The 26,327-nt window shown below is 51.3% G+C and overlaps 1 protein-coding gene across 1 annotated transcript; it reads right to left on the reverse strand.

Annotated features, from left to right (window-relative positions):
* Window positions 1-9,238: 9,238 nt before the first annotated feature.
* On the reverse strand, window positions 9,239-26,093 carry LOC137310537 (major histocompatibility complex class I-related gene protein-like). Its single transcript, XM_067978304.1, has 5 exons — window positions 26,077-26,093; window positions 22,681-22,941; window positions 16,552-16,827; window positions 13,754-14,026; window positions 9,239-9,516 (listed from the first exon to the last, which is right to left on the reverse strand). Exons 2-5 carry the CDS (start codon window positions 22,889-22,891, stop codon window positions 9,239-9,241), a joined length of 1,038 nt encoding a protein of 345 aa, XP_067834405.1. The 5' UTR covers window positions 22,892-22,941; window positions 26,077-26,093.
* Window positions 26,094-26,327: the final 234 nt, after the last annotated feature.

Below are 26,327 nucleotides of genomic sequence, written 5' to 3' on the forward strand. Positions count from 1 at the left end.
ATATACCGCAATACACTCTCCCGGTAAACACCGATAGATATACCGCAATACACTCTCCCGGTAAACACCGATAGATATACCACAATACACTCTCCCGGTAAACACCAATAGATATACCACAATACACCCTCCCGGTAAACACCGATAGATAAACCGCAATACACTCTCCCGGTAAACACCAATAGATAAACCGCAATACACTCTCCTAGTAAGCACCGATAGATATACCATAAACCTCTCCCCTGGTAAACACTGGTAGATTTACCATAAACCTCTCCCCTGGTAAACACTGGTAGATTTACCATAAACCTCTCCCCTGGTAAACACCAGTAGATTTACCATAAACCTCTCCCCTGGTAAACACCAGTAGATTTACCATAAACCTCTCCCCTGGTAAACACCAGTAGATTTACCATAAACCTCTCCCCTGGTGAACACTGATAGATTTACCCTAATCCCCTTTCTCAGTCAACACCGATAGATTTACCATAACCCCCTCTCCTGGTAAACACCGATAGATTTACCCGAATCCCCTCTCTCGGTAAACACCGATAGATTTACCGCAATACACTCTCCCGGTAAACACCGATAGATATACCGCAATACACTCTCCCGGTAAACACCAATAGATATACCGCAATACACTCTCCCGGTAAACACCGATAGATATACCGCAATTCACTCTCCCGGTAAACACCGATAGATATACCGCAATACACTCTCCCGGTATACACCGATAGATATACCGCAATACACTCTCCCGGTAAACACCAATAGATATACCACAATACACCCTCCCGGTAAACACCGATAGATAAACCGCAATGCACTCTCCCGGTAAACACCAATAGATAAACCGCAATACACTCTCCTAGTAAGCACCGATAGATATACCATAAACCTCTCCCCTGGTAAACACTGGTAGATTTACCATAAACCTCTCCCCTGGTAAACACTGGTAGATTTACCATAAACCTCTCCCCTGGTAAACACTGATAGATTTACCATAAACCTCTCCCCTGGTAAACACCAGTAGATTTACCATAAACCTCTCCCCTGGTGAACACTGATAGATTTACCCTAATCCCCTTTCTCAGTCAACACCGATAGATTTACCATAACCCCGTCTCCTGGTAAACACCGATAGATTTACCCGAATCCCCTCTCTCGGTAAACACCGATAGATTTACCGCAATACACTCTCCCGGTAAACACCGATAGATATACCGCAATACACTCTCCCGGTAAACACCAATAGATATACCGCAATACACTCTCCCGGTAAACACCAATAGATATACCGCAATACACTCTCCCGGTAAACACCAATAGATAAACCGCAATACACCCTCCCGGTAAACACCAATAGATAAACCGCAATACACTCTCCCGGTAAACACCAATAGATATACCGCAATACACTCTCCCGGTAAACACCGATAGATTTACCCTAATCCCCTCTCTCCTGGTAAACACCGATAGATTTACCCAAATCCCCTCTCTCGGTAAACACCGATAGATTTACCCCAATCCCCTCTCTCGGTAAACACCGATTGATTTACCCTAATCCCCTCTCTCCTGGTAAACACCGATAGATTTACCTCAATCCACTCTCTCGGTGAACACCGATAGATTTACCCTAATCCCCTCTCCTGGTAAACACCGATAGATTTACCCTAATCCCCTCTCTCCTGGTAAACACCGATAGATTTACCCAAATCCCCTCTCTCGGTAAACACCGATAGATTTACCCTAATCCCCTCTCTCGGTGAACACCGATAGATTTACCCTAATCCCCTCTCTCGGTGAACACCGATAGATTTACCCTAATCCCCTCTCTCGGTGAACACCGATAGATTTACCCTAATCCCCTCTCTCGGTGAACACCGATAGATTGAGCCTAATCCCCTCTCTCGGTGAACACCGATAGATTTACCCGAATCCCCTCTCTCCTGGTAAACACCGATAGATTTACCCTAATCCCCTCTCTCGGTGAACACCGATAGATTTACCCTAATCCCCTCTCTCCTGGTAAACACCGATAGATTTACCCTAATCCCCTCTCTCGGTGAACACCGATAGATTTACCCTAATCCCCTCTCTCGGTGAACACCGATAGATTTACCCTAATCCCCTCTCTCGGTGAACACCGATAGATTTACCCTAATCCCCTCTCTCTGTAAACACTGATAGATTTACCCTAATCCCCTCTCTCGGTGAACACCGATAGATTTACCCTAATCCCCTCTCTCGGTGAACACCGATAGATTTACCATGTGAGGTTTGATGTTATCTCTGTTGTCTGCAGCTGTTCTGATGACACAGTGAGTTTATGAAATAGGTGGTTGAGCCCCAGAGGAAGATTGCAGGTTCCATCCTTGGTCTGTTTTAATCAGCTGGTCATCCCCATAACTATTACTGAGGAGTCAGGGCCGTCTGGGGCAGCCCCATTCGCAATGGGAAGGACTGCGAGCAGTCTCTGGATTTCTCCCTACGCCCTGCAATATGGTATTCACTTCATGAACCTCAGACAGTTGAAAGGCTGAGTGGACGTTGTTGGGATTCAAACCTGGGACCCTTAACCCCTTCGTCCAGCTCTCAACCAGCTGAGCTACCCAACGCTCTGAAGGAACGTAGACCTGTTGAGCTGAGATTATCGGGGCCCTGGGCCACTGGCAGAGCCTTGCACACAGTGTGTGGATCATTGGAGGTGTCCACAATTCTTGGTCCATTGCCATTAATGAATGGAAAATCACGGGCAGTGGGCCGACTATTTACTGATAAACTGCCCTCTGGGGGTGAGGTCCCATCGCTGGAGCAGGGACTCCGAAAATACCACCGCCCCCACCCCCCTTCAATGCCGCAACCAACTGGAGAGACATGCACAAGGATCAAACTTCGATAAACTCTGCACACGGAGACTCATTTGTATTTTTATTATAAAGCCGGACATGATCTCCTTTAAGGATGAAGTGAAATCATTCATTCAATGTGTATCTAATACGTGAGGTCATTACAGTGAACATAAAAACAAGTCTCCCACTCTGACCCGACTGAATCCCACTCCCCACTCTGACCCGACTGAGACCCACTCCCCACTCTGACCCGACTGAGCCCCACTCCCCACTCTGACCCGACAGAGCCCCACTCCCCACTCTGACCCGACTGAATCCCACTCCCCACTCTGACCCGACAGAGCCCCACTCCCCACTCTGACCCGACTGAGCCCCACTCCCCACTCTGACCCGACAGAGCCCCACTCCCCACTCTGACCCGACTGAGTCCCACTCCCCACTCTGACCCGACTGAGTCCCACTCCCCACTCTGACCCGACTGAGTCCCACTCCCCACTCTGACCCGACTGAGTCCCACTCCCCACTCTGACCCGACTGAGTCCCACTCCCCACTCTGACCCGACTGAATCCCACTCCCCACTCTGACCCGACTGAGCCCCACTCCCCACTCTGACCCGACTGAATCCCACTCCCCACTCAGACCCGACCGAGCCCCACTCCCCACTCTGACCCGACTGAGTCCCACTCCCCACTCTGACCCGACTGAGCCCCACTCCCCACTCACACCCGACTGAGCCCCACTCCCCACTCTGACCCGACTGAGTCCCACTCCCCACTCTAACCCGACTGAGGCCCACTCCCCACTCTGACCCGACTGAGTCCCACTCCCCACTCTGACCCGACTGAATCCCACTCCCCACTCTGACCCGACTGAGGCCCACTCCCCAATTAATTCCTATCCCCTATGGACCCACAAATAACAAGAATTGCTTGAGACGGCCCTAAACTCTCCTCACATGAAACCTTTATCGACCTTTCATCTGGGTTGTATTTGAACTCAGGTGAAAGACAGATTTTCTTATAAACCTCCCCAGTTTAGTAATAGAAGAATCTTTCTGTACCTTAACACACAGAGGAAAATATTCCCCAATTGATGTGATTTTCTTTATGGATCCTCTATCTCCTGTGGCATTTCTAGCCTGGGCCAAGTTAGCTGATCTGAGCACCAATCATTCTCGGCTCTCCCTGGGCTGGGGGTGAGTCAGACTCTGAGCTACGGTTCCTGGTCCTGATCCCTCGCCCGTGTGGGAATCCGGTGGGGCCCAGGTCAGGCTGAGCTGTGATGCCTTCCACAGTCGAATAATAGCTTGCCAGCAGTCCCCGTGCAGGCTGATATATGAAGGTCGGCCATGTGGGTAAGATTCTGAAGGTACTAGGGCTCCATTGGAATCAGATCAGAGCAAGGTATCAATACCCCTGTATCAAGAGAAGGGGAAATGTTGATAAAGGTGAACGATTCCCCTGCGGGATTGTGGAGGGGGCGAGTCAGAGGATATACTGTTTCGTAAAGAGGGGTGTTATCGGCAAGATATGAGGGGGGAACGTGTCCCCAGAAGGAATTGTGTACTGTATGCAAAGCCGATAACACCTTCTCGATATATCACCTTGGATTTCAGTATTTTCATGTTCCAGTTATAATTGTCGAATGTTTATAACGTTCTCCCTGTCTATTATTAAAAGTGCTGGCTCTGATCACTCTCGATCCCAGAACCGGGCAGTCCAGGCTTGTAGTACCTGAGGACCTGACCATGGTGGACGCCAATGATCTGAGCCAATAACCTAAACAACGTCTGCCAGGGGTATGAGCAGTGCACCTGCGTTCTGAGCAGCCAGGGATTCACCTCAGGGAATCACTACTGGGAGATGGAGGCGGCCAACAAGACCGACTGGGACTTGGGACTGGCCCAGGAGACGGCTAACAGGAAGGGGCAGATCACGCTGACCCTCGATTGGGTAGTGGACCATCTGTCAGAGGTACGAGCACATCGAAGGGGCTCTGACCTCACCCTCCACTGTCCTCAAACTAACAACCAAGCCCAGGAAGATCAGGGTCTATGAGGGAGGACAGGTGTCCTTTTACAATGCTGATGACATGTTCCATCTCTGCACTTTTTCACTCACACGTTCAAAGACAAACTGTTCCCTTTCTTTAATCCTTGGTTGAACAAAAGTAGGAGAAACACGGAACCTCTTTTAAACGGCGTCATTTGAAACTGTAATGAGTTAACGGGGCCGAATTCTCCTGGAGAGGTAACGGGGGGCTCACGACACACGTCGTTATTAATGCACAAATCGGCCAGCAAGGTCAGGGGATTAAGAGACACACCGTGAGATGCAAATCTCCGGAATTTGCTGGTCGATTTACGCCGTTCCACCATTTGCTTCTCACGACCTCAACCTCCGTTATTTTTAAGAACTTGCTGGATTTGCACATTAATCGCCCGTTAAACTCGCCTCAAAGTCAGGGCTGGAACTTAACATCGTAAATACCCTCTTAACAATGTGAGAATTGTTAATGCCAATCAATCTCTCCAGCCCAGAAAGGGGACGATTTAAACAAGTGAATCTCACCCGGCAGGTAGTAAATTCTTCTGAGAGATTTTTAAAATTTAAAATTTTACTTTTTTTTTCTTACTTTTCCTTTCTGTCTCTTTTTAATCCAATATTTTCTTCCCCCTTTATTTCTCTTTCAGTCCCTGATTTGACACTAATTCACTCTGTCGTTCCTCTGATTCTTTTTTCAATCCTTAAATCTCAATGGTTAAGGAGATGGACTTTTGGTCTCGACGGTCACTGAGGTCCCAGATTCCCCTTTGCCCTCTCCGTGCCCGTTATCAGCTCGCACTTCCAGAAAGTTGACTGCACACGAGGTGATATCCAGTATGGGGTTATCGTTAAGTCTTTTCACACTAGGCCTCTGTAACCATCTCCCATCACCATAAGCATCAATTATATGTTGCCCACTTAAACTGTATGAAGTAGGCCGACTATTTCGGGCAGTTCAAACAGCTGTTCGCACATCTGTAAAGGGCGATCACCTGTCATTAAGTCCTTCCAGGCAGCCCCCGCTGCCATCTGTCACCCCCCCATCCCGCGCCCCTCCATGGCCGCTATAACTCCTGCGATTACTTCTCACAAATATTTACCTGCTGTGGTGGTGGAGTGGGCCGCAGGTGAAACTGGCCAGGACCGCTGCGTGTTTCAGCCCGAACTCCAGAACCTCTTTAGCTGAACGCTCCCCGTATCCCCACTCGGAGCAGTAGATACGCAGAGTAAACTCTCATCACGAGTAATGAATCTTACATTAATCGGCTACTTTCGAAACTTCACCAGGAAACCCACCCCGGCTGCAATGGCGAGAGTAGAGTAAAGGGTCACACTCACAGCATGGCAACGGCCAATCACAAACCAACAATTGATGCTGTCGCCAGTTTTTAAATCTAAACTTGAGTGACGTGAGTTTACAAAATATATCTCGAAAATACCAACAGGTTTCAAGAGGCCTGACCCTGATCAGTGTGAGGATACAGCACAAACCCTCGCCATGCTTCCCACCACCTCCAGGGGCTCGGCCATCAGGTCACATCGTCCACCGCGAATAGCAGGTGAATCCCCCTCGCACGAACCCGTCTATTATAAGTGGTGGGGACTCGACCACCACCCAACGGTGTCAGCTATGGCTCAGTGGGTAGCACTCTCCTCTCTCAGTCACAAGGTCATGGGATCAAGTCCCACTTCAGAGACTTGAGCACAAAATCTAGCCTGACACACCGAGTGCAATGCTGAGGGAGCACTGCACTGTCAGAGGGGCAGTACTGAGGGAGCACTGCGCTGTCAGAGGGGCAGTACTGAGGGAGTGCTGCAATGTCAGAGGGGCAGTGCTGAGGGAGTGCTGCACTGTCAGAGGGGCAGTACTGAGGGAGTGCTGCAATGTCAGAGGGGCAGTGCTGAGGGAGTGCTGCACTGTCAGAGGGGCAGTACTGAGGGAGTGCTGCACTGTCAGAGGGGCAGTACTGAGGGAGTGCTGCACAGTCGGAGGGCAGTACTGAGGGAGTGCTGCACAGTCAGAGGGGCAGTGCTGAGGGAGTGCTGCACAGTCGGAGGGCAGTACTGAGGGAGTGCTGCACAGTCGGAGGGCAGTACTGAGGGAGTGCTGCACAGTCGGAGGGCAGTACTGAGGGAGCGCTGCACAGTCAGAGGGGCAGTGCTGAGGGAGTGCTGCACAGTCGGAGGGCAGTACTGAGAGAGTGCTGCACAGTCGGAGGGGCAGTACTGAGGGAGTGCTGCACAGTCGGAGGGCAGTACTGAGAGAGTGCTGCACTGTCAGAGGGGCAGTACTGAAGGAGTGCTGCACAGTCGGGTCGGAGGGGCAGTGCTGAGAGAGTGCTGCACTGTCAGAGGGGCAGTACTGAGGGAGCACTGTGCTGTCAGAGGGGCAGTACTGAGAGAGCACTGCGCTGTCGGAGGTGCAGTACTGAGAGAGTGCTGCACAGTCGGAGCGCAGTACTGAGGGAGCGCTGCACAGTCGGAGGGCAGTACTGAGGGAGTGCTGCACAGTCGGAGGGCAGTACTGAGGGAGTGCTGCACAGTCGGAGGGCAGTACTGAGGGAGTGCTGCACAGTCGGAGGGCAGTACTGAGGGAGCGCTGCACAGTCAGAGGGGCAGTGCTGAGGGAGCGCTGCACTGTCGGAGGGTCAGTCCTGAGGGAGCGCTGCACTGTCGGAGGGTCAGTACTGAGGGAGCGCTGCACTGTCGGAGGGTCAGCACTGAGGGAGCGCTGCACTGTCGGAGGGTCAGTACTGAGGGAGTGCTGTACTATCTGAGGGTCAGTACTGAGGGAGTGCTGTACTATCTGAGGGACAGTACTGAGGGAGTGCTGCACTGACGGGGTGCCATCTTTCGGATGAGATGTTAAACCGAGGCCCTGTCTAACCTCTCTGGCAGACGTAAAAGATCCCATAACACTATTTCGACCACCCACTGAGCAATAGCTGACACCGTTGGGTGGTGGTAGACGGGTTCGTGCGAGGGGGATTCACCTGCTATTCGCAGTGGACGATGTAACCTGATGGCCGAGCCCCTGGAGGTGGTGGGAAGCATGGCGAGGGTTTGTGCTGTATCCTGTTCTCCCTGGTGTCCTGGCCAATATTTATCCCTCAACCAACATCACTGAAAAACAGATAATCTGCTCATTATCACGTTGCTGTTTGTGGGATCTTGCTGAGTGTAAATCGGCTGCCTGTTTACTACATGACAACAGTGACTACACTTCAAAAGTACTTCATTGGCTGTAAAGGTTTGGGACGACCTATGGTCGTGAAAGGCGCTATATAAATGCAAGTACTTTCTTTCAATCCAATTGTCCCCTCTCGGTGGGAGCGAACCTTTGGCTTAACTGTAGAATTCTTGCCCCTGAGTCAGGAAGGGCAGGGTTTGAGCCCCAGTCCCAGCGAGTGGAGACTCACCCTGAATTCTGGGTTGACATCTAGCAGAATACTTGCCTCTGGTGTGTGGGTGTGGGTTGTGGGAACTTTTGCTGTATAGGACAAACCACAGCTGGTATAAACATGGGTATGGCCAGGTACACCATGGGCTAGATAGAGTGAATCTCCCTCGACACTGTCCCATCAAACACTCCCAGGGCAGGTACACCATGGGCTAGATAGAGTGAATCTCCCTCTACACTGTCCCATCAAACACTCCCAGGGCAGGTACAGCATGGGTTAGATAGAGTGAATCTCCCTCTACACTGTCCCATCAAACACTCCCAGGGCAGGTACAGCATGGGTTAGATACAGAGTAAAGCTCCCTCTACACTGTCCCATCAAACACTCCCAGGGCAGGTACAGCATGGGTTAGATACAGAGTAAAGCTTCCTCTACACTGTCACATCAAACACTCCCACGGCAGGTACAGCATGGGTTAGATACAGAGTAAAGCTTCCTCTACACTGTCCCATCAAACACTCCCAGGGCAGGTACAGCATGGGTTAGATACAGAGTAAAGCTTCCTCTACACTGTCCCATCAAACACTCCCAGGGCAGGTACAGCACGGGTTAGATACAGGGTAAAGCTCCCTCTGCACTGTCCCATCAAACATCTGAAGATGGAGCACAGGTGATATTCTGGGTGGTCCTGGCACGTACACCAGTTAAGAGTTTGCAACTTCAGGAGAATATGGGAGGAGAATGGAAGAAAATATATCGTTCGTGGAATTAACTCCTGAAAATGGATCTTGTTGGTCAGCAGGTGAGGAACCTGCTGTTCTCTGCTCGTCTCTGACATTGTCTGTCTCTGCTGGACTCTGTCGCTTTCTGCTGGTCTCTGCCAGTCCCTTCTGGTCTCTGATATTCTCTGCTGGTCACTGCAGAACTCTGCTGGTCTTACTGGTCTCTGCCGGTCACTGCAGGACTCTGCCGGTCTCTGCTCATCACGGCAGGACTCTGCCAGTTTCTACTGGTCTCTGATGGGTTTTGCTGGTCTCTGATGGGCTTTGCTGGTCTCTGATGGGCTCTGCTGGTCTCTGATGGGCTCTGCTGGTCTCTCCTGTTTTGCCTCTTGCTCCAGAAGCCAATTCCGACGATGATGCCAAGAAGAGTGAGTGAGACGGCTGCTGCTCCAGTCCCAATCCCGACATTCGTGCCTCCTTCTGTCGCCCTCTCTATTGAATTTTAAAATGATGTTGATCAATAATTATTTCCTAATGATTTCATTAGGTGCTTCATTAAGCTGCACACTGGTACAGTACATGTCTGATAGGGTAATGAACAATTAAAAATGGATTGAAACATGCCTAACTGGCTCCATTACAAATAATAAGCAGAATACAACTCGTTACCATTTATTAATCTCAGAAACAGGGCAGTTCCTGACTCGTTACAGAGTTTAAAGTGCAATTCCTGTACTCTGCAGATTAAATCAACACACGAACCACCTGATATCAGGGATAGAGGCTGCAGAATTACACACTGTAAAATAACAGTGCAATGCCAAGGAGGGGAAACTATTGGCCATTTCTTTTGACAGATGATGGTTGCAGATTGCAATGTTTGGCCACAGGGAGTGGTTGAGACAGAGACCATTGTATGTTTTAAGGGAAGGGTGGCTAAACATTCGAAGCTCAGGGAGATACAGAGCAGTGAGGTTAGTTTGGGATTGATACAGGACTATGGGGAGAGAGTGGGGCAGTGGGATTAGTTTGGGATTGATGCAGGGCGATGGGGAGAGAGTGGGGCAGTGGGATTAGTTTGGGATTGATGCAGGGCTATGGGGAGAGAGTAGGGCAGTGGGATTAGTTTGGGATTGATACAGGGCTATGGGGAGATACAGAGCAGTGGGTTTAGTTTGGGATTGATACAGGGCTATGGGGAGAGAGTGGGACAGTTGGATTAGTTTGGGATTGATACAGGGCTATGGGGAGAGAGTGGGGCAGTGGGATTAGTTTGGGATTGATACAGGGCTATGGGGAGGGCGAGGGGCAGTGGGATTAGTTTGGGATTGATACAGGGCTATGGGGAGGGCGCGGGGCAGTGGGATTAGTTTGGGATTGATACAGGGCTATGGGGAGAGAGTGGGGCAGTGGGGTTAGTTTGGATTGAGACAGGGCTATGGGGAGGGCGTGGGGCAGTGGGATTAGTTTGGGATTGATACAGGGCTCTGGGGAGAGAGTGGGGCAGTGGGGTTAGTTTGGATTGTGACAGGGCGATGGGGAGAGAGTGGGACGGGGGATTAGTTTGGGATTGATACAGGGCTATGGAGGGAGAGTGGGGCAGTGGGATTAGTTTGGGATTGATACAGGGCTATGGGGAGAGAGTGGGGCAGTGGGATTAGTTTGGGATTGATACAGGGCTATGGGGAGAGAGTGGGGCAGTGGGATTAGTTTGGGATTGATACAGGGCTATGGGGAGAGAGTGGGGCAGTGGGATTAGTTTGGGATTGATACACGGCTATGGGGAGAGAGTGGGGCAGTGGGATTAGTTTGGGATTGATACAGGGCTATGGGGAGAGAGTGGGGCAGTGGGATTAGTTTGGGATTGATACACGGCTATGGGGAGAGAGTGGGGCAGTGGGGTTAGTTTGGATTGTGACAGGGCTATGGGGAAAGGGCAGTCTCTCCAATTGAAATCCTCCCACTCAGCAGAGGCCAGGGGTTAAATCTGGGACCCTCTGGTCTGTCCGTCTTTGTTCCAGATTGGGCAGGTCATTTACCAATTGTGCTATTGGGTAAATTGAAGGGGATTTTGCTCAGTGTAACACCGTGAAAGGTGGGCATGTGCTATTGAAAGAGAAAAGGAAGAGGTGTATTTATATAACACCTTTCATGAGCTCAGGATGTCTCAAAGCACTTTACAGCCAATTAAACTATTTTGAAGTGTCGTCACTGTTGTGATGTGGAAAACCCGGCAGCCAATTTGCGCACAGCAAGATCCCATGACCAGCAATGTGATAATGATCAGATCACTTTTTTTATATTCATGTTTATTGAGGGATAAATATTGGCCAGGACACCGGGGATAACTCTCCTGCTCATCCTCGAAATAATGTCATGGGATGTTTCACCTCCACCTGAGATGGCAGTTGGGGCCTTGACTTAACATCTCATCCGAAAGATGGCACCTCCCACAGTGCCGCACTCCCTCAGTACTGACCCTCCGACAGTGCAGCTCTCCCTCAGTACTGACCCTCCGACAGTGCAGCTCTCCCTCAGTACTGACCCTCCGACAGTATCGCACTCCCTCAGTACTGTCCCTCCGACAGTGCAGCGCTCCCTCAGTACTGACCCTCCGACAGTACCGCACTCCCTCAGTCCTGACCCTCAGACAGTGCAGCACTCCCTCAGTACTGACCCTCCGACAGTGCAGCACTCCCTCAGTACTGACCCTCAGACAGTGCAGCACTCCCTCAGTACTGTCCCTCAGACAGTGCAGCACTCCCTCAGTACTGACCCTCCGACAGTACCGCACTCCCTCAGTACTGACCCTCAGACAGTGCAGCTCTCCCTCAGTACTGACCCTCCGACAGTACCGCACTCCCTCAGTACTGACCCTCCGACAGTGCCGCTCTCCCTCAGTACTGACCCTCCGACAGTGCCGCTCTCCCTCAGTACTGACCCTCCGACAGTGCCGCTCTCCCTCAGTACTGACCCTCCGACAGTGCCGCTCTCCCTCAGTACTGACCCTCCGACAGTGCCGCTCTCCCTCAGTACTGACCCTCCGACAGTGCCGCTCTCCCTCAGTACTGACCCTCCGACAGTGCAGCTCTCCCTCAGTACTGCCCCTTTGACAGTGCCGCTCTGCCTCAGTACTGACCCTCCGACAGTGCAGCTCTCCCTCAGTACTGACCCTCCGACAGTGCAGCACTCCCTCAGTACTGACCCTCCGACAGTGCCGCTCTCCCTCAGTACTGACCCTCCGACAGTGCCGCACTCCCTCAGTACTGCCTCTTTGACAGTGCAGCTCTCCCTCAGTACTGACCCTCCGACAGTGCCACACTCCCTCAGTACTGCCCCTTTGACAGTGCAGCGCTCCCCCGAAGGATGCAGAGACACGGGGAAGGACCCTGCGGCACAGGGAATGACCTTGAGGCACAGGGAATGACCTCGAGTCACAGGGAATGATCTAGAGTCACAGGGGAGGATCCAGAGAAGTGGGGAAGGACGCAGAGACACAAGGAAGGACCCTGAGGCACGGCAATGACCCAGAGGCACAGGGAAGGATGCAGAGGCACAGGGAATGACCCTGAGACACAGGGAAGGACCCAGAGGCACGAGGAAGGACCCAGAGGCACGAGGAAGGACCCAGAGGCACGAGGAAGGACCCAGAGGCACAGGGAAGGATGCAGAGGTACGAGGAAGGACCCAGAGGCACAGGGAAGGATGCAGAGGAACGGGGAATGATCCAGAGGCACGGGGAAGGACCCTGAGACACGGGGAATGATGCAGAGGCACAGGGAATGACCGAGAGGCACGGGGAAGGACCCAGAGGCACGGGGAAGGATCCAGAGGCACGGGGAAGGACCCAGAGGCACGGGGAAGGACCCAGAGGCACGGGGAAGGACCCAGAGGCACGGGGAGGGACCCAGAGGCACGGGGAATGACCCAGAGGCACGGGGAATGACCCAGAGGCACAGGGAATGACCCAGAGGCACAGGGAATGACCCAGAGGCACAGGGAAGGATGCAGAGACACAGGGAAGGACGCAGAGGCACGGGGAATGACCCAGAGGCACAGGGAAGGACCCAGAGGCACAGGGAAGGACCCAGAGGCACAGGGAAGGACCCAGAGGCACAGGGAAGGACCCAGAGGCACAGGGAAGGACGCAGAGGCACGGGGAATGATCCACAGGCACAGGGAAGGACCCAGAGGCACAGGGAAGGATGCAGAGGCACAGGGAATGATCCAGAGGCACGGGGAAGGACCCAGAGGCACGGGGAAGGACCCAGAGGCACGGGGAATGATCCAGAGGCACGGGGAATGATCCAGAGGCACGGGGAATGATCCAGAGGCACGGGGAATGACCCAGAGGCACGGGGAATGACCCAGAGGCACAGGGAATGACCCAGAGGCACAGGGAAGGACCCAGAGGCACGGGGAATGACCCAGAGGCACGGGGAATGACCCAGAGGCACAGGGAATGACCCAGAGGCACAGGGAATGACCCAGAGGCACAGGGAATGATCCAGAGGCACGGGGAATGACCCAGAGGCACAGGGAATGACCCAGAGGCACAGGGAAGGACCCAGAGGCATGGGGAAGGACCCTGTGGGCCCCCAAGACACGGGGAAAAGCCCTGCGGCCCTCCCGAGAATCGGGGATGGACCCAGAGTTCCAGGAAGTACCTCGCGGCCCCCCCGAGACACAGGGAAAGACCCTGAGGACCCCCCCCCGATTTGCCACTCACCCCAGGGTACGTTGATCCCCCGCAGGAGGCTGGCGTGCTCGATATGACAGGAGTAGCTCTTCCTGTCGTCTCCACTCAGCTCGATCGTTTTCAGTACCCGATAGGTCATATCCTGGTTGGGCAGCACGTCACTGGATTCAATGTCAGCGATCTCCTCGCCATTCCCCAACCAAGTCACCTCGATGGCCCAGGGGTAGAACCCCGACACAAGGCAGGAGACCCTTAGCACTCTGTCCCCGTCACTCCTCTTCCCAATAAACACCTCAGGGGCGACTGAGAGATTTAAACAAAGAGTACAATCGGTGACAAGTTCTCTTCTTTTGCCTTCATTTCTTCCCCGCCCACCACCATCAATTTTCTCGGCCTGAAGGCAGATGACTGATGCTGAGAGACAGCTGGAGTTCACCGGAGTTCAGCTGAGGGGTCACCTGATAGAGGTCGTTAAGATTATGAAAGGGTTTGATAGGATAGACGTAGGGAAGATGGGCGCTAAATAGGGCCGTGTAGCGCCCGTTGTTTCGGCGCTAGACGGCCTCTCCGACATCCAAGATGGCGTCTCGGATGCGCACGCACGTTTCCTGCATGACGTGCGCCAGACGCCATCTTGGTATAGGAGTTAGTGCAGGCGCAGATAACGAACGCTGGAATCATGTAAAGTAGGGAGAAAATGGCTTCAATCAGTGTGCAACGCTGATTTAAAGTGATAGACACCATTTCGGGACTTAACGCTCAACTCAACGCACAGTCTTAACCCCGACCATCTGAACGTGTCTTACAGTTCCTGGAGGACCCCCCACCGGCTCTATTTAAAGGGACCATGCAGGATTTACAGGTTAGTGGCTGGATTATTGCTTCTGGCTGCCAAGACATTCAAAACTGTTTTCGGAGGTCTCCTACATTTGAATACTGGGACACGGGGACATCGCCAAACATTTAGAGCCATGACGTGCAGGAGTGAAGTTAGGAAATGCTTCTTCACACAAAGGGTGGGAGATGTTTGGAACGCTCTTCTACAGACGGCAGTTGATGCTCGCTCACTTGTGAATGTTAAATCTGAGATTGATAGATTTCTGTGAACCAAGGGTATTATGGGATATGGGGCTAAGGTGGGTATATGGAGTTAGGTCACAGGTCCACCATGATCTCATTGAATGGTGGAACAGGCTCGAGGGGCTGAATGCCACTGTCACTTGCTGCCTCTTGATATGCACCACCTTCTCCTGTGTCTGGGTGATGTTCCTGTCATGGTTGAATAGCTGCCAGTGTGTGTGGCCTGTGAGTTGTGGGTGGGCGGCTTGAAACAGTGGTAATGTGTAAGGGTGAGAGGAAGCATCTGATGGGAAGAGTTGAGTACTGATGGAAAGAGTTTGTTGGTATGTGGGTGATGGGGGTGTCGTGTGTGGAGCAGTTGGTTGGAGACAACACTTGACAGTTGACCTCACTCACCTTGACCACTCATGTCAAAGCATTGAACTTCTTCCTGCAATACATCCATGTTCATGATGCTGTGAGCCTGGGATTGACTTCGTCCCCCGCTGCCTCCCACTGCCTTTTGGATATCTGTCTGGAGGGCCTCTTGCCCCCCTCCCCCCACCAACTGTGGATATAGGATGTCCCTCCTTCTGTCCACCTCTTGCACCAAGGCCTCTAGTGCATCAGCAGAGAACCCTGGTGCATGCACTCTCACAGGCCTGGTACCAACTCAGATCGGCAGATTGGTGAGGTCTGGTGTGCAGATTGGAGGATGTGGGATTTAGTAGTGTGCAACCTTTATTCAATGTTTTAACATAACTCATCAGTGTGTATGTAAACATAGGGATGGGACCTGCATCGTGTTTTACGTGTGTGATGTCTGATCTCCGTTCAGACTCCGTGCAGACTGTTATTTTCAGCAAATAACAGGTACCAGCTACCTTTAAGAGATTTCTGACAAACATCCTCCCTTTAAGAGATTGCCCTCCCTCTGGTGGTGGAAAGTGTGAATTGCATTGATTCCAGGTGCAAGGCCTGGGATGGAACGCTGATCGCAGGTCGGTCCTCGGGTGGGTCGAAACTTGCATCCTGCCTGCGCCGGGACCATTGGACACGGGGTAAAGCACATCACGCTGCCCCCGCCCAAAAACGGCCACATCCAAATTTTTCCCCCGATGTTTCCACTTGTGGCAGAGGCCAGAACGAGGGGCCATAAATATAAGAGAGTCACTAATAAATCCAATGGGGAATTCAGGAGAAACTCAGAGAGTGGTTTGAATGTGGAGCTCGCTCTCACAAGGAGTAGTTGAGGCGAATAGAACAGATGCCTTTAAGGGGAAGCTGGATAAACACATGAGGGAGAAAGGAATAGAAGGATATGCTGATCGGGGGAGATGAAGTAGGGAGGGTGCAGCAATAACACTGGCATAGACCTGTTGGGCCGAATGGCCTGTTTCTGTGTTGTAAATTCCATGTAACGGGTCACGTTCCGGTAACGCACACAAGCACCCAGTGTTCACGAGTGAGCCTTCACAGTGAGGACCAGGACGCTATTCAACCATGGGGGTATTACAATTTAGTTGAACCCCGTGCTCACCCGATGTCAACACGCACGGGCTTTCCAGCCGGGGAGACTGAGTAGGTCATTGGATTTAGGTCACCTGCCCGCTTATCTCCCCCATCCCCACCCCACCCACCCCAAGGGGTACTGAGGCCAGGTGCAGCACCCCTCACTGCTACCCTGTCCGGGAACAGCTGGCTCAGGACAGACTGGGAATATAAACTTTGCCTGTACGGCACCTCCAGTTCCTGCTCGCTCGAGGTACCTTTCCTCTGTAGTGCTTCTCGCCCAGCCCGAAGGTATATCAGCAGCCACTTCACACAGTCCTTTTCCAACAGGGTCTTGAAGTATTTGTTCATGAAGGTGTTTGCATTCCACCGGTCTGCTAAAGTCTGGAACTCTGGATTCACCGCAATCCAACTCAATCTGTCCTTGTCAAAAACATACGCGTCCTCCCCGTCATATCCAAACTTTATAAACCCCTCCGTGGAGTTGTCGCTGTTCAGTTCGCAGCCACACATTCCCTGGACAAAGAAAACACCTGGAGAAACAACTCAAGTCAATTGAAAATGTGAAAAGGGTTCGATCGGGTACATACAACAACAACAACTTGCATTTATATAGCGCCTTTCACGGAGTAAAACATCACAAGGCACTTGACAAACAAAATTTGACACCGAGCCACATAAGGAGATATTAGGACAGGTGACCAAAAGCTTGGACAAAGAGGTAGGTTTGAAGGAGCATCTTAAAGGAGGAGAGAGAGGCGGAGAGGTTTAGGGAGGGAATTCCAGAGGGACTATTTCCTCAGGTGGGGGAATCAAGATCTTAGATTCAGAGCCAGGCCATTTAGGAGTGAAATCAGGAAGCACTTTATCACACAAAGGGGAGTGGGAATCAGGAACTCTCTCCCCCAAAAGGCTGTGGGATGCTGGGGGCCCATTGGAGCTTTCAAGACTGAGATTGTTAAATTTTTGTTCGGTAAGGGTATCGATGGATAGGAAGCAAAGGCTGGAAAATGGAGTTACGGTGCAGATTAGCCATGATATAAATGAATGGTGGAGCAGGCTCGATGGGCTGAATGGCCTCTTCCTCTTTCGATGCTCCTAAGCAGCTGTGTTACGTTGAGGTTCCATTTATGTCCTGCTGTCTTGGACTTTAACCTTAGCAATAGGTTAGATTGTCACAGAGAGTCATCGATCTCTGGAATTTCAGTGGGATGAGAACAGATCTGGTCCCGGGTAAATTGGAATCAAAGATTGTCAGGCAAAACTGTAATTGAACAGTGGGCGGCCTTTAAGGAGGAGATGATTCGGGTACAGTCTCCACGAGGGAGAAAGGGAGGGCAACTAAAGCCAGAGCTCCCTGGATGACAAAAGAGATAGAGAGTAAGATGAAACAGAAAAAAGGAGCATATTACAGATGTCAGGTTGATAATACAAGTGAGAACCAGGCAGAATATAGAAAGTTCAGAGGAGAAGTGAAAAAGGAAATAAGAGGGGCAAAGAGAGAGTCTGAGAATAGACTGGCGGCCAACATAAAAGGGAATCCAAAAGTCTTCTGTAGGTATCTAAACAGTAAACAGGTAGTAAGAGGAGGGGTGGGGCCGATTAGGGACCATAAAGGAGATCTACTCATGGAGGCAGAGGAGATGGCCAAGGTACTAAATGAGTAATTTGCATCTGTTTTTACCAAGGAAGAAGATGCTGCCAGAGTCTCAGTAAAGGAAGATATAGTTGAGATACTGGATGGGCTAAAAATTGATAAAGAGGAGGTACTTGAAAGGCTGGCTGTATTTAAAGTAGATCAGTCACCCAGTCCGGATGGGATGCATCCTAGGTTGCTGAGGGAAGTAAGGGTGGAAATTGCGGAGATACTGGCCATAATCTTCCAAACATCCGTAGATACAGGGGTGGTGCCAGAGGACTGGAGAATTGCAAAAGTTATATCCTTGTTCAAAAAAAGGTGTAAGGATAAACCCAGCAACTACAGGTCAGTCAGTTTAACCTCGGTGGTGGGGAAACTTTTAGAAATGATAATCCGGGACAGAATTAACAGTCACTTGGACGAGTGTGAATTGATTAGGGAAAGCCAGCACGGATTTAAAGGCAAAACATATTTAACTAACCTGATACAGTTTTTTGATGAGGTAACAGAGAGAGTAGATGAGGGCAATGCGGTTGATGTGATGTATATGGACTTCCAAAAGGCGTTTGATAAAGTGCCGCATGGTCGGCTTATCATCAAGATTGCGGCCCATGGAATAAAGGGGGCAGTAGGGACAGGAAACAGAGAGTAGTGGTGAACGGTTGTTTTTCGGACTGGAGGGAGGTGCACAGTAGTGTTCCCCAGGGGTCGGTGCTGGGACCACTGCTTTTCTTGATATATATTAATGACTTCAACTTGGGTGTACGGGGCACAATTTCAAAATTTGCAGATGGCACAAAGCTCGGAAAGGTAGTGAACAGTGAGGATAGTGATAGACTTCAAGAGGATATAGACAGGCTGGTGGAATGGGCAGACACGTGGCAGATGAAATTTAATGCAGAAAAACGCGAAGTGATACATTTCGATAGGAAGAACGAGGAGAGGCAATATAAACTAGAGGGCACAATTCTAAAAGGGTACAGGAACAGAGAGATCTGGGGGTATATGTGCACAAATCATTCAAGGGAGCAGGGCAGGCTCAGAAAGCGGTTAAAAAAACATCCTGGATCCTGGGCTTTTTAAATAGAGGCATAGAGTACAAAAGTATGGAAGTCATGATGAACCTTTATAAAACACTGGTTCGGCCACAACGGGAGTATGGTGTCCAGTTCTGGGCACCGCACTTTAGGAAGGATGTGAAGGCCTTGGAGAGGGTGCAGAATAGATTTACCAGAATGATTCCAGGGATGAGGGACTTTAGTTATGTGGATGGACTGGAGAAGCTGGGGTTGTTCTCCTTGGAACAGAGACGGTTGCGAGGAGATTTGATCGAAGTGTTTAAAATCATGAAGAAACTATTCCCATTGACAGAAGGGTTAAAAACCAGAGGTCATAGATTTAAGGTGATTGGCAAAAGAAGCAAAGGTGACTTGAGGAAAAACTTTTTTACACAGCGAGTGGTTAGGATCTGGAATGCACGGCCCGAGGGGATGGTGGAGGCAGATTCAATCGTGGACTTCAAAAGGGAACTGGATAAGTAATGAAAGGAAAAAATTTGGAGGGCTACAGGGATAGGGCAGGGGAGTGGGACTAGCTGGATTGCTCTTGCATAGAACCAGCACGGACTCAATGGGCCGAATGGCCTCCTTCCGTGCTGTCACCTTTCTGTGATTCGATGAACAAGTTGCCTGCATGCACAGTGTGTGTGTGTGGACTGCAAGTGTTGGAAAGGGGACTGGCGACCAATAGAAAGTATCTCGAGTTATAGGAGGTGTGTGGGGTTAATGGGGACCAGTGATATCAGACACTGTGGTCTCCTGCACCTTCCTCGATTCCCTGGGGGGGGGGGTCGCAGAGGAATCTCCCAGAGTGTTTGCTTTCCTAACTTGGCCTCAGTTTCATCCTCTTTCTTTGGCCTCTCCCAGGAGATTGTGTGACTGTGGGAGGGAGAGGGTGCTGATGGTGTGTGTGTGTGTGTTGTTTCACCGTGCCAAGACAGGACAGGCTTGATGGACCCGCCTGTCCTGATTTCATCTGTTTGTTAGTAACCCTGGCAACGCAGCTTTAGAAGAGGAGAAACAAGTGGCAGCGATGATTTCATTCCAACGTTCAAGGTGCTCACATCAAATCCCTCAGTGCTGCCCCTCCCTCAGTGCTGCACTCCCTCAGTGCTGCCCCTCCCACAGTGCTGCCCCTCCCACAGTGCTGCCCCTCCCACAGTGCTGCCCCTCCCTCAGTGCTGCCCCTCCCACAGTGCTGCCCCTCCCACAGTGCTGCCCCTCCCACAGTGCTGCCCCTCCCACAGTGCTGCCCCTCCCTCAGTGCTCCCCCTCCCTCAGTGCTGCCCCTCCCACAGTGCTGCCCCTCCCTCAGTGCTGCCCCTCCCTCAGTGCTGCACTGGGAGTGCCAGCCGAGATTTTGTGCTCCAGTCTCTGGAGTGGGACTTGAACCCACAACCTTCTGAACTGGAGGTGAGAGTAAGAAGGTCGTGGTTTCAGGCCCCACTCCAGAGATTTGAGCGCATTATCCGGGCTGACACTCCAGTGCAGTACTGAGGGAGCGCTGCACTGTCGGAGGGGCAGTACTGAGGGAGCGCTGCACTGTCGGAGGGGCAGTACTGAGGGAGTGCTGCACTGTCGGAGGGGCAGTACTGAGGGAGTGATGCATTGTCGGAGGGGCAGTACTGAGGGAGTGATGCATTGTCGGAGAGGCAGTACTGAGGGAGTGATGCACTGTCGGAGGGGCAGTACTGAGGGAGTGATGCATTGTCGGAGGGGCAGTACTGAGGGAGTGATGCATTGTCGGAGAGGCAGTACTGAGGGAGTGATGCACTGTCAGAGGGGCAGTACTGAGGGAGTGATGCATTGTCGGAGGGGCAGTACTGAGGGAGTGATGCATTGTCGGAGGGGCAGTACTGAGGGAGTGATGCATTGTCGGAGAGGCAGTACTGAGGGAGTGATGCACTGTCAGAGGGGCAGTACTGAGGGAGTGATGCATTGTCGGAGGGGCAGTACTGAGGGAGTGATGCATTGTCGGAGGGGCAGTACTGAGGGAGCGCTGCACTGTCGGAGGGGCAGTACTGAGGGAGTGCTGCACTGTCGGAGGGGCAGTACTGAGGGAGTGCTGCACTGTCGGAGGAGCAGTACTGAGGGAGTGATGCATTGTCGGAGAGGCAGTACTGAAGGAGTGATGCATTGTCGGAGAGGCAGTACTGAGGGAGTGCTGCACTGTCGGAGGGGCAGTACTGAGGGAGCGCTGCACTGTCGGAGGGGCAGTACTGAGGGAGTGCTGCACTGTCGGCGGGGCAGTACTGAGGGAGTGATGCATTGTCGGAGAGGCAGTACTGAGGGAGTGATGCATTGTCGGAGAGGCAGTACTGAGGGAGTGATGCATTGTCGGAGAGGCAGTACTGAGGGAGTGCTGCACTGTCGGCGGGGCAGTAGTGAGGGAGCGCTGCACTGTCGGAGAGGCAGTACTGAGGGAGTGCTGCACTGTCGGAGAGGCAGTACTGAGGGAGTGCTGCATTGTCGGAGGGGCAGTACTGAGGGAGTGATGCATTGTCGGAGGGGCAGTACTGAGGGAGTGATGCATTGTCGGAGAGGCAGTACTGAGGGAGTGATGCATTGTCGGAGGGGCAGTACTGAGGGAGTGATGCATTGTCGGAGAGGCAGTACTGAGGGAGCGCTGCACTGTCGGAGGGGCAGTACTGAGGGAGTGATGCATTGTCGGAGGGGCAGTACTGAGGGAGTGATGCATTGTCGGAGAGGCAGTACTGAGGGAGTGATGCACTGTCGGAGGGGCAGTACTGAGGGAGTGCTGCACTGTCGGAGGAGCAGTACTGAGGGAGTGATGCATTGTCGGAGAGGCAGTACTGAAGGAGTGATGCATTGTCGGAGAGGCAGTACTGAGGGAGTGCTGCACTGTCGGAGGGGCAGTACTGAGGGAGCGCTGCACTGTCGGAGGGGCAGTACTGAGGGAGTGCTGCACTGTCGGCGGGGCAGTACTGAGGGAGTGATGCATTGTCGGAGAGGCAGTACTGAGGGAGTGATGCATTGTCGGAGAGGCAGTACTGAGGGAGTGATGCATTGTCGGAGAGGCAGTACTGAGGGAGTGCTGCACTGTCGGCGGGGCAGTAGTGAGGGAGCGCTGCACTGTCGGAGAGGCAGTACTGAGGGAGTGCTGCACTGTCGGAGAGGCAGTACTGAGGGAGTGCTGCATTGTCGGAGGGGCAGTACTGAGGGAGTGATGCATTGTCGGAGGGGCAGTACTGAGGGAGTGATGCATTGTCGGAGAGGCAGTACTGAGGGAGTGATGCACTGTCGGAGGGGCAGTACTGAGGGAGTGATGCATTGTCGGAGGGGCAGTACTGAGGGAGTGATGCATTGTCGGAGGGGCAGTACTGAGGGAGTGCTGCACTGTCGGAGATGCCGTCCTTCAGATGAGACGTTAAATCGAGGCCCCGTCTTCCTGTTCAAATGAACATAAAAAGAACCAATTGCTCCCATTTCTCCCTCAATCCACACCAATAAAAACAGATGAACAAATCAATCATCTCATTGCCATTTGCTGTGCAGAAAATGTCTGCCATGTTACTCCCAGATAGTGCCAATGACCAGGTCATCCCAAGTCATTTAATGGGTGTAAAGTGGTTCGGGACATTTCTCCGAGACAGGATAAGGCTCTATATGGATACAAATCCTTTCCTCCTGTCAGTCGATAGCTGCACCGGCTCTGTGAGGATACTCACTCGAGGCACCGTGTTGCTGTCGGTAAAATATCTCGGCGTTTCCTCTGACCAGACCATGGAACCCCGCCATTGTGATGGCGATGGCGTCCCAGTGATGGTTGTCGAAGGAGTCGGCCATCCACTGCTGTCTGGGCACAGTCCGCTGCAGGGTGCTGTCGAAATACACTATCTCATAGTCATCGAGCATCGCGACCAAGCTGTACTCGGGCATCTCGGCCCCGCCACGGCTCAGTATGTAGTAAAATGCGAGGATGTGGAAATCTGCAGGATCACAGACAGAAACCAGTCTCAAAAATGACGTTAATCATAAGTAACTCAAAGTGGAAACGGCTAATGCTCAGCCTGGTTAGACCATAAGACCATAAGAGATAGCAGCAGGAGTAGGCCATTCAGCCCCTCGAGCCTGCTCCGCCATTCAATGAGATCATGGCTGATCTGATTTTTACCTCAACTCCACTTTCACGCCCTTTCCCCATATCGTTTGACTCCCTTGCTGATCAAAAATTTGTCTAACTCAGCCTTGAATGTATTCAATGACTCCACAGCTTTTTGGGATAAAGAATTCCAAAGATTCACAACCCTCTGGGAGAAGAAATTCCTCCTCATTTCCGTCTTAAACGGGCGACCCCTTATTCTGAGACTATGCCCCCTAGTTTTAGATTCCCCCATGAGGGGTAACGTCCTCTCAGCATCTACCCTATCGAGTCCCCTCAGAATCTTGTATTTTTCATAAGATCTCCTCTCATTCTTCAAAACTCCAATGAGTATAGACCCAACCTGTTCAATCTTTCCTCATAAGACAACCCTTCCATGCCCGGAATCAACCTCGTGAACCTTCTCTGAACTGCCTCCAATGCAAGTATGTCCTTCCTTAAATAAGGTCACCAGAACTGTACGCAGTGCTCCAGGTGTGGTCTCACCAGCACCCTGTACAGTTGTAGCATGACTTCCCTGCTTTTATACTCCATCCCCCTGGAAATAAAGGCCAATACTCCGTTTGCCTTCCGGATTACCTGCTGCACCTGTATGTTGACTTTTTGTGTTTCATGTAGGAGGACACCCAGATCCCTCTGTACCGCAGCATTTTGTAGTATTTCTCCATTCAAATAATATTTTGCTTTTTTATTTTTCCTCCCAAAGTGGATGACTTCACATTTTCCCATATTAGGCCACAGTGAGGACGTTGCGTCCGATTTTGGATACCATGTGTTGAAGAGGATGTCAAGCTCACGGAGAAGGTCGGGAAGAGATTTGCTCGGGCGATCCCAGGGAATCTGGTGGACAGCTACAAAAATGGAATGGCGAATGGAACGTTGGCCTTTATCTCGGGGGCTGGAATACAAAGGGGAGGAAGTTATGTTCCAGCTGTTCGGAGCTCTGGTCAGACCACATCTGGAGATACTGTGTTCAGTTCTGGGAACCGCACCTCAGGAAGGATAGATTGGCCTTGGAGATTTAGCAGAATGATACTGGGGCTTAGAGGGTTAAATTATGAGGACAGGTTGCATCGACGAGGCTTGTATTCCCTTGAGTGTAGAAGATTAAGGGGTGATCCAATTGAGGTGTTGGAGATGATTAAAGGATTTGATAGGGGAGATAGAGAGAAACTATTTCCTCTGGTGGGGGGAGTCCGGAACAAGGGGGCGTAACCTTAAAATTAGAGCTCGGCCGTTCAGGGGTGATGTCAGGAAACTCTTCCACACACAAAGGGGAGTGGAAATCTGGAACTCTCTCCCCCAAAAAGCTGTTGAGGCTGGGGGTCAATTGAAAATTTCAAAACTGAGATTGATGGATTTCTGTCAGGTAAGGGTATTAAGGGATACGGAATCAAGGCTGGTAGATGGAGTTAAGATATGCATCAAGCCATGATGTAATTGAATGGCAGAACAGGCTCGAGGGGCTGAATGGCCTCCTCCTACACCGAGGTTCCGATGAGAGGCTTGAGTTATGAGAACAGACTGGGATTCTTTTCACTGGTACAGAGATAAGAACATAAGAAACAGGAACAGGAGTAGGCCATCCGGCCCCTCGAGCCTGCTCCACCATTCAACAAGATCATGGCTGATCTCCTACCTCAACGCCATTTTCCTGCACTATCCCCATATCCCTTGATGCCTTTAATATCTGGAAATCTATCGATCTCTGTTTTGAATGCACTCAATGACTGAGCCTCCACAGCCCTCTGGGGTAGAGAATTCCAAAGATTCACCACCCTCTGAGTGAAGAAATTTCTCCTCATCTCAGTCCTAAATGACCTACCCCTTATTCTGAGACTGTGACCCCTGGTCCTAGACGCCCCAGCCAAGGGAAACATCCTCCCTGCGTCTGCCCTGTCGAGCCCTGTAAGAATTTTGTATGTTTCAATGAGATCACCTCTCATTCTTCTAAACTCTAGAGAATACAGGCCGTGTCGACTCAATCTCTCCTCATACGACAATCCCGCCATCCCAGGAATCAGTCTGGTGAACCTTCGTTGCACTCCCTCTACGGCAAGTATATCCTTTCTTGGGTAAGGAGACCAAAACTGCACACAATACTCCAGGTGTGGTCTCACCAAGGCCCTGTATAATTGCAGTAAGACATCTTTACTCCTGCACTCAAATCCTCTTGTAATAAAGGCCGACATACCATTTGCCTTCCTAATTGCTAATGGTCAAGGGGATCTGATAGAGGGGTCCAAACTATCAGGGGTTTGGTAAAATAAAGAGAATAAACACTTTCCGTTGGTCAGTAAGTCGGAAACTAGAGGGCATAAATTTAAGGTCAAGAGCAAAGGGAGAGATTAGAGGGAATTTTGTTAATGGAGAGGGATGTTCGGAGACGGAGGCTGGGATTTCCTGCTTCAATGCTCCAAGCGGACACCACTAGCCCACGTTGGAAAATTCCTCAGCCGTGATTCTCCCACCATTCATTTTACTAGCTAGAAGCTCAGAGCTTGGTGAAGTGGCAGCTTCCGTTAGGAGCTCCCAGGAGTTCTGGAGCAGGAAATCATTGGTCAGACTGCCCGACCAGTGGGGGGAACAGGTCCCACAATAGCTGCTCAAAGGAAAGTGGATAAATATTTTTTTTAATTTTTCTTTTTAAAAGAGTCTGGGCAAAGGTCAGAAGAAAGTGGGTAGCGCTTTCAGAGAGCCAGCATAGCATGATGGGCCAAATGGCCTTCTTCTGTGCTGTACAATGTTATGTTCCTACGATTCCTACTGTTAACAAGATGGCTCCTGGGCTGGCTGCTCCCTCGGGAGCTCCTTTGCTGGACAATCCTATCCTTGGTCATCCATTGCCATCCTTTGCCCTTTCTCCCCCAATCTCCTCTCTTCCACTGGTTAAGTTCCCTGGCTCTAATAGTGGGTGCATTTTACCCCTACCCACAAGTTCAAGCTGCAAGTTTAAACTTACCTGGGCCCACTGCCCATTCCCCGACCGGGCCTGCTCTTTGTTTACATCAGAGAAAACTGGATCTTTGCTCAAATTTGGCTTCTAAATTCCTCGACTTCTCAACACTACGCTACTGCACTGGAAGACTCAGCTGCTTAAGAGTTAAGGTAACTTTGTCCAGCCCACAGCCCATCCCCCAGCTATTACCTGCTGAGTTTATGACTGTACTACTGGTTTATCAGCTTTATTTTTCTACAGTCTGGTTCCTGGCC

This window comes from Heptranchias perlo, unplaced genomic scaffold (genome assembly GCF_035084215.1).
Source record: "Heptranchias perlo isolate sHepPer1 unplaced genomic scaffold, sHepPer1.hap1 HAP1_SCAFFOLD_260, whole genome shotgun sequence".
In the NCBI taxonomy this organism is placed as follows: domain Eukaryota; kingdom Metazoa; phylum Chordata; class Chondrichthyes; order Hexanchiformes; family Hexanchidae; genus Heptranchias; species Heptranchias perlo.

What these genes read in the sequence shown, in the direction of transcription:
- LOC137310537 (XM_067978304.1), bottom strand. Translation starts at nt 22,891, where the DNA reads ATGCCCGAGTACAGCTTGGTCGCGATGCTCGATGACTATGAGATAGTG. An exon ending in AGAAGCACTACAGAGGAAAG is followed by an intron (nt 14,027 to 16,551) that starts GTACCTCGAGCG and finishes TAAATCTCTCAG; the next exon opens with TCGCCCCTGAGGTGTTTATT. An exon ending in GGGGATCAACGTACCCTGGG is followed by an intron (nt 9,517 to 13,753) that starts GTGAGTGGCAAA and finishes AAAATTCAATAG; the next exon opens with AGAGGGCGACAGAAGGAGGC.